We start from the raw sequence: 12,960 nt of genomic DNA on the forward strand, positions 1-12,960 counted from the left end.
ATAATGATTCTCAAAGTAAACTTTACCACCCCGTTGTTTCCCCTACCTATAAGGGCTACCTTCATGGGGTATTATGTGCTATTAGCTCTTTAGCTCAGTTGGTTGGAGCGCCAAACCCTAATGGGTTGTAGAAAGGTTTATAGAACCCTAATAATAATAAATTTTTTTTTTTTTTTTTTTGTGCAGTGAACAGTACCGCGCGATAAACAGTGCTGTGACTGATCTGCTGAAAATAAACGAAAAGCTACAAAAAATCTCACCGAATATTGGAATGTTAGAAAAAAGAAACTATAATTATATTCCCTAATTGTTGGGAACTCGACAACGGAATAGAGGCGGAATCATTCAAGGAGGATCGAAATAGGCTCTAGATACCATGTTGAAAGTGTGAGATTTTAGAGAAAAGGAGGAGAGAAAATAATAAGGGTTTGAATATTATTGATAATAGCTTAATGCTGACTTGATTACAATAGACTCAATACTAATCTCTATTTATAGAAAAACATAGACTAAATCCTAAATTAGGAATAAATCATAATAATAATAAGAGATATTCTAAGATATCTCTATAATTATAAATTGATCCTAAGAAATAATTTAAGATACTCTAATATAATATAAAAGATATTATAAGATATTTTTTAATATTCTAACATTATTATTATTATTTTACATTAACATGAATTAGCATATTTTACAGTCAGATTAAATTGTACTATGTGAAAGTTTCAACAGTAAGTAGACAGTCAAATGACTAGCTTCGTTAAATGGCAACTCATTCACCTATTAGTAAAAAAAATAACAGTACCTTTGTTCCTTGATTAATAATTTACTTTGATTTATGTGTTCTGTGAATCAATATAATGCGTATGCCCTTTGATTTATCTTTCATGTGAGCAGCTATCACTTGCGGTGCATTGGACTAACATCAAAAGACACTGGCCTCTGTGACTATAAGTGCCCTTACTGTGAAATTTTGAAGGGTAAATCCCAGTATTCGAATGGAAGTCACCTCCTGGTAGGATATTGTCTCAAGTTAACTGTAGTTTAGTTGTGTTTTTTCTTTTCCGTAAGCTCATCTCACTCTACTGTTCTTTTGCTTTATGCAGAGGTTTGAAAAGCATATTGACTTGAACAATCTTGTCGAACTTCTGTCTGATGCTGAACATTTCTGTCTGTGGTAATATATGATTCACATAAAATCTTTATTTGCTTCTTGAGAAACTTTAAGTTAGAAATCTCATGTTTATTGCAAGAATATTTCAACTTTTTTTCTTTTCTGGAGATACTTGTGGAGAAGTTTATCCACATTAGCTCCTTGACAATACTGGATTTTCAAAGGCTGATGTGCTACAGGTCCTATGAAAATGCTGCCCTGGAGAATGGCAGTGATGTTGCACTTACCCTAGTTTTCGGCCCCAATAATCATCCTTTTCATTTGTTTAATGACTATATTCATTTTATACTGACTTTTAAAGTGCTCTCAGGAAAATTGGTAGAATGTGAATATTGGACCAAATGATTTGATGTTTTTGTCAAGGGGTCTATTGGTAGGTAGATCATATCTTTGGGGAAGATAAGGAAGATTAGGGGGTTCTGTAAATTTTTGTGCTAGTGCTGGAAAAGATTGAGTGGACCAGATCTTATCAGAACAGGAATATTTATTGGCTGAGTTTGCATGTGGTCCATCCATGGAAAATTCTAATAATTTTGTGTTAATATTTTGCTGTTTGAAATTTAGATTTTTGATATTACAAAGTCCATTTTTTGGGTATACTGGAATGAACTCTGCACACTGCCATTCTCGTTTAGTTCACATAGTTTTGTTGTTCTTTTCATGGTTTTCTCTTTCTTTTCTATGTTGTTAGGGGAATGGATTGAGCTGGTGTTTTAGCCGTCGTAGTCACAATAGCTTTGTGATTATTAGCAAAAGTAATAATTCATTTGTTTGTGTATCTTGTATATCAGGATTGACGAAAGAGAACTTCTGAACCAACTTGTCGAGAAAGCCTTTGCATGTAAATCTGGCTTGAGAGAAATAGTGAACCTTTCATCAGCTTATGTCAATGAAGATATTACCGTCATCTCTCAAAAATTAACCATTGCTATAAAGGCATGTTATTTATTTTTAACCAAGTCTATTTTCCTAAACGATTTCAATCACCAGTGTAGAAAATGTTGTATTACTCTTGGATATGCTTTGCCTGAATCCTCTATACCCTGTGATCCTGTTTTGTGTTACTATTGAAAATGATTATGATTTCATTTTTTCTTAACTGGAACACATGGTCGTTACATTTGGGGTGGTTTTGCTGATTGAATATGTTATATATAGGCTAGCAAAGTGGGTGGTGTCTATGATGAGAGTGATAATTGTGACCTTGAGCTGGCTTTAGCAAAATTCTTGTGGAAAGTTCAAGTCAATATATTGTTAAATGGTGTACAGAAGCCAACTATTGAACAGATTCAGAAGCATCTGAAAGAGGTATATGCTGTTGGCCAGGTTTTAATGCTTTTTGCGTATCAAGATCAGAATATAGCCTATCCCCTTATTTTATTTCAAACATTATTTCTTTTATAAAAATTTTGCCAATAAAGTTGAAACGTCCAAATACATTACAGGGAATGTCTATGGAAATATCACCCGAAGATCACTATATGCTGAAACTTACAAATGTGAGTTGCTTGGGCTTGCATTGGGCAGAACTAGCCAAAAAGGTTCTGATTGTTCTGAAAGTATTGTCATAATCCATGTCCTTTCTCTCTCTTCACCAGATTTTAACTATTTATATATCATGGACAGGTATCAAATGATTCTGGAGCACTCAGCCTGGATAAAGTATATGAACTTGTAGCGGAAGGTGAAAACTTGCCTGTTGACGCAAATGAGGAACTCAGGGTAAGAGGCTGTTATATCGGTTGAGTTTTAGCGGGTTTGGTCTGACCACAAAATTTGGTCAACCGGATGGTATGATATGAAGTCACATATTAATTTGGTCTGGGCAATTTGTCAATTTCAAGTTGTCAAGAATTAGAATAAAATTATATTTATTGAAACTTAAAATATTGGTAATACATCAAATATATTTATACTAGATTACTAAACAACCAAATCCTATAATTACTCATATATAACTAAATCCCTACTAGTACTCCTATATAACTGAATCCTTATTAGTACTCCTATATAACTGAATCCCTACTATTACTCCTATTCAACTAAATCCCTATACTTGAGGGATATTAAATAGAAACATATTTTGACACTCCCCCTCAAGCTGGTGAATAGGTGTTCTCTATTCCCAGCTTGAATACAATTCTTTCAAAGTTGTTACTGTTCAGCCCTTTAGTTAGAAGATCTGCAAGGTTGTCATGGGAGGAGTTATATGGAGTGCAAATTAGGCCAAAAAGAAATCTCAAGTTGCTGCAATGAAGACAGCAAAAAGGGCCACAATGAAGGTGGCTAAGAAATAGAAACCGTAATGAAGACGGAACCGCAATGAATGCGGCAAAAAGAGCCACAATGAAGTGCGGTAGTTTTACGCGGAAGCAAGGGCTACAATGAAAGTGCCATTCGAAAACTCAATGGATCATAGTTGGGACTCGTCTCGTAGCTGTTGACTGGGTACTGAGGATGATGTCGAGCATGTTGACAAACAATCTGATCATGGAGATGATAGTGATACCGATGGTGTCGTAGTGGAAGATGTTCCTTCTGAAGATGATTTTGACAAGAAAGCAGATATTGCAAGAAAGGTTCAGGATGCAAATAGTAAAGCATCTAAGGAGTCTGACAAGGTTTCAGGTGTTTCTAAGCCTGAAACTTTTGGTCTTGAAAGTAGTAATAGTCAATCATGACAAACCGGCAAAGGATTTGATGCTGAATTCTTATAGTGCTCAAGGTGAAAGAAGTAATAGTCAATCTTCACAATCTGAAGACGATAACCAAGCTGAATCTGAAATGGCGAATGAACAAGGTACTAGCTGAATCTGAAATGGCGAATGAACAAGGTACTAGCGATTTTTGCCCATCTGTTCCCCCACCTAATGACCCGGTGATTCTACTCCTATCACTCAAACACTCCCTCCTCCTATTGACAAAACGTCTAGGCGGCAATGGTACAACACTCCCCCTCAAGCTAAAGCTTAACTTTAGCTTGGTACAAGAAAACAATGTTTTGCTCCACAAAATAATAAAAAAGATAGAAAGGCAACTCAGGGATGCATTTAAAGTCGGAGAAAATTGCTATAAATATAGCATAGCCAGATAGCCTGATTGATCATCAGTCTCAGAGAAATTCATGGCAAGCAATTGAACAAAGCAAGCTCCGTTCTTCTAAAAAACTGCATTTGGAAGCTTCAAAACAATAATATTGGAGACTCAAAATATTTAAACTTGAATATGTTTCAAGGAGAGAGCGGCATGCTTCAGGGAGATAAAGGCACGACCAGTACATCACATCATGAAAAGTCTTGTAGAGGGGGACCGGAGACAGGTGCATGCATTCTCACGCAATAATGTAAGAACAAAAAAAAACAAGAATAGCAGGTGAAGCTCCAACACCACAACTGTTTAGCCTCCTTTTAGACTCAATCGCACCATGAACACTCATAATAATATAGCATTCTACAGAAAGTTTCCTTTCCAATCACAATTGACTCTGCATTCTCGAAACTGGAGCCATATTGCTATAAAAACACCATGCAAGAATGAATGATGGGAAACCATCTTATGGCAAAAAGAATGGGTAACAATTATAGACCACCAAACCGGAAAAATCTTGTTCCCAAAAAGTGCAAGACACCAACTGCCAACCCAGATGCAATGAAGAAATGATGGACTGCGATGCAGCAAAGAGATGAAAACTACGAAGAAAGGATGGATTGTAAAGCAAGCTATTGTTGTGGTTGCAAAGATGACCAAGTGGAGGCAAGAGTAGTGTTTGTTGGAGCTGTCTGAGTAAACTCACCATTCGGCCAGCTGTTTGTTCTGTTGCAAGATCTTTACCAACACATAAAACCTCAGCAAACACCGAGACAATTTTGGGAAGGTATTGATTGTTTGGGCCTAACAACTCACTGTCAGACCTTTCTGCCATTGAACAAAGTTGATCGTGAACAACTTTTGCCTCAATCAAATCACTTTTTATTGGCAGACAGTTCAACCATGCTGGAACTACCTGAGCATAAACTGTCCTGGTTAAATTGGCAAATTTTTCCCAGAGCAGAAACTGCATTGTCATATGCCATTACATTATCTGAATGAAGTGCATAAGGATGTTGGATCACAGCATTTAACCTCGATATGGAATTGGTCGAATCAACTAAAGGGAACAAGATAAATACAAGTTATTTCTCAAGTTATATACCAGAAGTTTGAGAATATGTTCCTGGAGGTGCAAGATACATTGTTTGAGGAAACTTTTCAATACCTAGAGAATCAAATGGAGATTGTTGGCGAAAGTGTTAAGAAGTTATATTAAGATGTCATGCAAGAAATACTTCCTCAATCTTCATTTTCAGCCCCTGTAATGTCTGTAGAACAATATACTGGTGCTGGATTAACAAAGAAGTCATTTCAAGCTTCCAGGAAAATAACTATTAGGGCTTACACCAAGCAATCAACTGAGAACTCGAGTGTCAATCACGATATCGGTAATGATGCAGTGTATGCTGAATCGTGTGGAAAACAATGTGTTGAGAGCACAGAAGTTAAATCAAACCTTAGTAGTGATGAAAATCAACAAAATGTGAAGATGGTTGCATCCAACACGGCCACTGAAGTCGCTCTATCAAAAACAGATACATGCATTTCATCACAATCATGTGAAATTGCCAATGTGAATCAAAATCATGAAGCTACTGTTTCAAAGACAGATTCTGCTGAAGTAACAAACTTTTGCCTCTGTAGAAGATTGTTGCAATGAAAGTGAAAAATGACTGTATGAAGCCAAAAAATTACAACACTGAAAAAAGTGGTGCTGCCGGCAGCGGTAGTGAAGCACAAAGACAGATCACAAAATCAGAACCTGCTCTGATACCATGTCAAGAATTAGAATAAAATTATATTTATTGAAACTTAAAATATTGGTAATTCATCAGATATATTTATACTAGATTACTAAACGACCAAATCTTATAATTACTCATATATAACTAAATCCCTACTAGTACTCCTATATAACTGAATCCCTACTATTACTCCTATTCAACTAAATCCCTATACTTGAGGGATATTAAATAGAAACATATTTTGACACAAGTGATTCGAGGATGAACCAAATCTAGGTCGAGTCTCGAGTCAATTGAAACCCTCAAACCTGACCCAACATATAAATTTTATCTTAAAATCCTTTTTTTTCTTTTGATTTTTTATTTTTTCAAATTAAACTTTGTTTCAAAAATTGAAAAATATCTTGAGCTGACAACCCAACCCAACCCCAAGTTTTCTAAATGGATCTCAACCCATTTTTTCTCAAACCAAACCCAACCCAACCTGTGCATCCCAAGTTTTGTTCTTCTGTATTATTGAAATGTCATTTACATGTTTTTGACATGATGCTAATTAGATATTGTTTTTATTTACAACAGATGTTAAGAGCTCGATGCATGCTTTATTGCATTTGTCGAAAGCCCTTTGATCCTGGAAGGATGATTGCTTGTTATCATTGTAGTGAGTGGTATCACTTTGATTGTATGAAATTACGATGCACGCGAGAGATCTACATTTGCCCTGCATGTAACCCGTGTACAGGATTCCCTACTAACCATGACAGGTCAGATTATTGTATGCACTTCTAATTTGTTACGTTGTAGCTAATAGCTATTGCATGTTTTGATTGTGGCCTTAAAATTTAATTTGCTTGAGATTTATAATTTGTTTCCTTGGCCAAGCATGTCTGATGGATTACCTGCAGAAAGACTCATTCGGTTGTAGGAATTGGGAAATGTTTTAATAAATTTTGTTAGGTATCAGTTGGTTGCCTTCATATTGTCCAGCAGCCCCTTGATTCACATTATTATGAATTTATGTATAAACTCCATTCACTGTTTGTTATTGAATCAACATGGCATCAGAAATATTTGATTCTATCTTGTATTTAGACCATATACTAGAGCTTTCAATTTATTTGCATCAATTTTTTTGGGTAATTTTTAGTGATTATCTTTATGTTTTGCAGATTAACTTGTCGTAAATTTGAGGAGCCTAAAACCCCTTCTCCCAGGCATACTAACCCTAGAAAGAAACAGAAGAGAGATGTACCCAGTCACACTTGCAAGATGTTTGCACCTAGGAATGACGATGGTAGTAATTTTAGATATTCGAATGGGACAGAATGTCTAAGGTGGAAAAATCAAAAGGCGATTAGAAGAGCAACTAAGAGACGTGTTGAACTTCAAAGTCTTTCTCCATTACTATGCATAAAACGGTAACTGAGCATAGTAGGTAGTCGTTGATCATTAAATTGATTAAATTGATTCGTATGTTGTCTCAAGTCATTTTTAATTCATCTTAATGGGAAATTTGTATCTTGATCCTTGTCGTTGTAAGCCTTTTATTTGCATGTCACACCATCCGTCTGAAATAATTAGGATGAAGTAGGAAGGATTTTGGTAGTAACGACTACTAGTTTTATACAGTTGACAGATCACATATGTAGGAAAGATTTTGGTAGATTTTAGTTGGGTTGATATAGTGGGAAGAATTATTCATCCACAATATAGTTTTTAAGCATGTACAGCCTATTTTGCCAAATGGTCCTAATGAAATAGTTTTCTCAGCCAAACTTTGATTTCCCTCTTATTATTATTATTATATTGTACTTCTTAAAATGGCGTTGTAAAAGGGCCTTGTAAGGATGTCGGCGTGTAGTGAAAACTAAAACTTCAGTAGGATTAATTACCCTATATTGCATTTGCCAATGATAAATAGCCTACGTTGATATAAATTAAGACTAAGCATAATTCGTTGGATTGTGAGTTTGATTTATGCTATTATTGAAAATATGTAAATACAAATCTGTGTTAAGAGAATCCAAAACTCTTTTTCATAATGGATTGATTCACCGTATTTTCACATTAAATTTAATTTATTAAAAAAAATGAACATCTTTAAACCAGCCACGACGACTCTTTACGAGTGTGCCCATTGTACGACCTTCACCATCATAGGGCCTCAAGCACAAAAACATATACCCTTTTTAGCTATGCGGCGAGTCTCAACATTTTTCTTCCAACTCACAATACATTCCATAATTCAAAAGGCAAATTCCATAATAGCATCAAAAAGTTTAGATAAGCGACACATTTTTTTGGAAAATGGCAACGTGTTGAGCTTACATATTCAGATCAAATTATTCCAACGTGTAAAGCCAAATGGTTAATTTTTCATAAACTTATACTATTTGTCTTTAATTATAAATATTTTTTAGGAAAAAAATTTAAGTACTTTTTTAAATTATTAAATGTATTTATTTTTTATACATATTACTAATTTTATTGGAATAAAAAAATAACTATTAATTTTTCTTAATAAGAGTGAAAAAAGTAATAGGTATGAATGGAATATTTTATTATAGGGTAGCCTGCGAGCAAGCAACCCAACAATGGTGAAAGGAGCAGATTTTCTAGGACCACTGAAAGAAGAAGGGAGGATGAAGTATTAGCGGTATAAATTAAAATAGTTTCTTTTTGAATTTTATTGAATAATATCAATCAAATTATTATTTCAATTGAAACTATTAAAGAAAAACGATAATTTATACTTCTTATGAGTATCACAAATCATCGTTATAATCTTAGATAATTTTTAAATATTAATTTACAGTAGAATATGTATAAAAAAAGTGTCAATTTTGAGCTAATTCATAACATAATTTTTTTAATGTAACAAAGTTTGGATAAAATAAATTATAATATTATTGGAAATGAATATTATTAAATCACATTTATTTTTTTTATTTTTTAATCCAAATTTATTTTTATACAAATTACTATTTTAATTCCTATAAGTATATAACGTTTTTATTTTAATGTCCGACTCAACAAAAAACCTAAATTAGTTCTGGAATCCTCAACATGCGAGTCAGTTTAATCACTAACGTTATAATAGTCATAGACTATTTTGACAATAAATTGTATCTTTGAATGATATTTATGATAATAAGTTGTATCTTTCAAAAATTATTTTAGTAATTTGATGACTAATTTAAATTTTTTAATGAGTTATGAACCAAAATAACACCGTCCTATAGTTTTAAGGACTAAAATGTGGTTTAGCCATTTATTTTTTATCATTATTATTTTCCTTGATGTAACACTCCTAACTGTGATTCTCTTCTTACTCTACTATGACTACTAATACGGTTAATACTTAAGTATCTGTAACATCGACACTCCTTATCTACTACGAGGAGCAAATCAAGTGCGGTGTGAGGGTGTGCACCTCCACGTTGAACTTTTAAAAATCACACAATAATTTTTTTTTTTTTTTTTTTTGCATTATGACCATCATGATTCTACACAAAAGTACACTTATAGTTCTTTAAGTTTAACTCAATTTACTCTTAGGTCATTTAAGTTTATTTTGATTTTGATTTAGTCCTTTAAGTTACATCATGTCTGTGATTCATTGTCTCAAATTCGACAACAATTAGTTTAATTGAGAATTGAAAGTTTATGATAATTTAAAATTCTATCACATGCTGCTAAAATATGTCCCTCATAATGATCATTTAGAAAACATTTATCAAATGCTCTATTTTTTTTCTTTACAACAATTTAAACAACATATCACTTTAAAAACAAATTAATAAATATATATCCATAAAATAAATGTCTTTAACTTCATTTAGATACAAAATAACTTTAATATTCAATTTGTTGTGATGTTTTGATTAAAATTTAACATTTCATGTCAATAATTCAATAAAATTATTAAATTTAAAGGACTATATACATAATTTAATATATCTTAAAAATTAATTGTATAATTCAAACAAATTAAATATAATTTAAATGATCAATTTTTTTTTTTAAAATTTAATGATTTAAATAAAAATTGGGTTAAATTTAAAATAATAAAAATTGTTTTTTTTTTTTTTCAATTATTCAGTATCTACTTCTCTCTAGTCCTAATTGATGCTCTCTGATTTTCTCATTTCCCTCTACACCTACTCCGGACCCCAGACACCGCGCGGATTCTTCATTCTCTCCCTGCCTGAGCAAGAAACCATTCTCGCGCGACACAACCAGGTAATGATTCTTAATTTTAGGATTTAGTGTGTTTAGGTTTTTTTTTGAATTGGGAATTTAAAGTGTTGCGTTGCTTTAGATTGATGCTTGTTTTTCAGTTTTGTTAATCGAAAGGCTACTTCTTCTTCAGTTTTATTTTTTATTTTTTATAATTATTTATGTTTATGCATTGTGTTGTTTTGGTCAGTCTAAAGGTTTTGTCCAATTCGACTGAGGTATCTGCATTTGCTCAGTTTTGATGGCAATTGACAAGTTACAATTCGACACTGTCCAAGTTTAATTGTTTGTGGTTCATGTTTGTGGCTTTGTGCATTGTGACAGAATGCAATTCATGCTTTGGCATGTTTGTGGTTTATCTTTTAACAGAATGCAATGTATACAGTAGGAGATTATGGATACATATTTGTTGGATCTTTGAAAGAAATTGGTGATCTTTCAAAAAAGTTTGTTGAAACTAGAAGATATATTTGTTTATCCATTAGCGATGATTTTGTCGGTTGCCACAACAACCGTTGAAAGATTGTTTTCTACTATGAAAATTGTGAAAGCTAGATTACCTAATACATTGATAATGAGCCTATTATTCATCGGTTTCAGAATATGAAATTGTGTAGAAGACAATTATAGAGCATTTACGTAGTTTTTTAGTACAATTTTAATTGAATACAATGTAAATTTTTGAGTATGTTACATAGTAAATATGATTAAAATTATTATTTAAAGGTTAATATTTTGCACCCCCTGAACCAGGGTCCTAGATCTGCCACTGTCTACAACCACCACAAGTCACCGGCAGCGCTGTCTACTACAACTCACAACAATATCTACCATAACAGGTTTTGTCTCCTCTGATATTTTTAATTTATATTTTGCTGTGATCGAAGTTACTTAGAGTTTTGAAATGAAAACTGTGAAATTGAAAGCCCTAGCTTTGCTCAGAGTAACTATCATCTATTCTCTAGCTTAGGGTTTTATTTATCTAATTTTCCATTGCTATTTCCTATTTTGCAGCATTACATTATTCATTTATTGGTTTATGAGATGAGGCAGATGAAGCCGTTGCAGTTGTTTCATGATTTGGTGAAGACGACACAGAAAGAACGAGGAAGGTTGATTGGTTTAGATGTTGGCGATAAATATGTTGGCCTTGCGCTTTCTGACTTTGATAACAAAATTGCTTCACCTTTCAGGTATCATAATGAGACCATAATTTAAGATATTGACCCCTTTTTTATGCTAATATGGTGTTTGATTGGAGAGAAATGGATGGGAGGGGATATTTTTATTTTTTTTTTTGTAAAAAAAGTTATTGTTTTGCCGAGAATTTTACGGGGTAAAATGATCGAAGGCATGTCCCGGTTCGACACATGTTAGTTTTGACACGACACCGACACATTCATTACATTCAATTAATTGATTATTTGAATCATACCATCATAGATTCATAGGAGATTATTTGTTTCAGCTTACCATATTACTCTGTATAACAATGTTGAAGTCCTTCAAAACAGTCTTGCTTTCGTACATCTTAGAAGATAAAAGCATCCTTCTTTTGTAAATTTCGCTACTTTTTCCCTGAAATGTCCCATCTTCAAGCTATAATCATTAAATTTTCCTGTTGCTCAGGCATTCTAGCACACACATACCGAAACGTAGACAATTTAAATACCCTCTACAATGCATGGTTATCTGTAAACCTTAAAATAAGTCTTCTTTAAACTATTGATGTAATTGTGAATGTAAAAGTTTAAAACCATAACACCATGTGGCACACGGCAGCATTACTATATGAAACAATGGAAGTAATTGATTGCAAAATACAAATGTTGAAGAGAATAATAGGGACTTTCAAACTACTTGAATTCGGCTCGGCTCAATATGATTAGAGTCGATAGGTCTTCATATTGTTCATTTGAGAAAGGAAACCTTTCTTATTGGATGACTATGATACATCCCAATCCCTCTGTGTAAATAATCCAATAATTTTTCATACTTATTAACCCAATATTGAATAGATAGCAATGTTTCAACCACCTTTACTGACAATGGAATTAGTATGAGAACATCACAATTGGTAATATATCATTCAATTTTGTTGTTGCTTCTGTTATTATAATGGTAAGTAGCAATAAGAACAGTCACACCTGTTGTATATTGGTATTATAATAGTAGAATCATGTATTTAAAATATTTACTATTCCCTCCTATCTTTGCAAATCAAAATTGGAGGGTGTTATTTCCCTTCCCCTCCCCTCCCCTTTTAACCAAACCAAATATCTAGAGTTTTCCCTCCCTTGCACTTCCCTCCTTTAAACCAAACACTTTGTAAAAATGAAAGTTGTAGTATTTTCTATAAGTAACGCATGTTCTTGTTATGTTCAATGCCAGTGTTCTTGTCAGGAAGAAGACAAACATTAATTTAATGGCTGCTGATTTTAAGAGTCTGGTGAGCTTGTTACGTCTCTTGCATTCAAATTACACTTGTATTTATAAAATATGTTAGTTGAGGTGAGTCTCTAGCCTTGAATGAAATGATAAATGAACATCATAACTGGCCAGTAGTATTTCTATATTTTTTAAAATCAAACCTTGAGCAAAAAGTTATTGAATTTGTTATTGTTTTCATGTCTTGTACTCTGTACTTGTCAATAGTTAAAGCTTATGTCTCTGTGTGTACATACATCCAGTTTTATAATTACACTCTTT

At 33.1% G+C, this 12,960-nt stretch overlaps 2 protein-coding genes across 4 annotated transcripts in view; both read left to right on the forward strand.

Moving 5' to 3' along the window:
• Positions 1–7,787, forward strand: part of LOC101496163 (lysine-specific demethylase JMJ17) — a 25,179-nt gene extending 17,392 nt beyond the window's left edge. For both annotated transcript variants that reach the window (XM_073364680.1, XM_073364681.1), the window contains 8 exons: positions 901–1,018; positions 1,110–1,180; positions 1,969–2,113; positions 2,336–2,485; positions 2,623–2,718; positions 2,804–2,899; positions 6,592–6,776; positions 7,182–7,787. In XM_073364680.1, the coding sequence (XP_073220781.1) occupies positions 901–1,018; positions 1,110–1,180; positions 1,969–2,113; positions 2,336–2,485; positions 2,623–2,718; positions 2,804–2,899; positions 6,592–6,776; positions 7,182–7,434 (1,114 nt within the window). In that variant the 3' untranslated portion in view covers positions 7,435–7,787. The remainder of the gene's footprint in view (positions 1–900; positions 1,019–1,109; positions 1,181–1,968; positions 2,114–2,335; positions 2,486–2,622; positions 2,719–2,803; positions 2,900–6,591; positions 6,777–7,181) is intronic.
• Positions 7,788–10,115: 2,328 nt separating this feature from the next.
• Positions 10,116–12,960, forward strand: part of LOC101496715 (putative Holliday junction resolvase-like) — a 5,981-nt gene continuing 3,136 nt past the window's right edge. Inside the window, exons 1-4 of one of the 2 annotated variants that reach the window (XR_001144544.3) lie at positions 10,116–10,254; positions 11,005–11,090; positions 11,266–11,444; positions 12,643–12,700. Coding sequence is in view for 1 of the 2 variants with exons in the window: in NM_001279111.1 (NP_001266040.1) it covers positions 11,296–11,444; positions 12,643–12,700 (207 nt within the window). In the remaining variant the exon portion in view is untranslated. 2 annotated transcript variants of the gene reach the window in all.

Source organism: Cicer arietinum, chromosome 8, assembly GCF_000331145.2.
Source record: "Cicer arietinum cultivar CDC Frontier isolate Library 1 chromosome 8, Cicar.CDCFrontier_v2.0, whole genome shotgun sequence".
Classification (NCBI taxonomy): Eukaryota; Viridiplantae; Streptophyta; class Magnoliopsida; order Fabales; family Fabaceae; genus Cicer; species Cicer arietinum.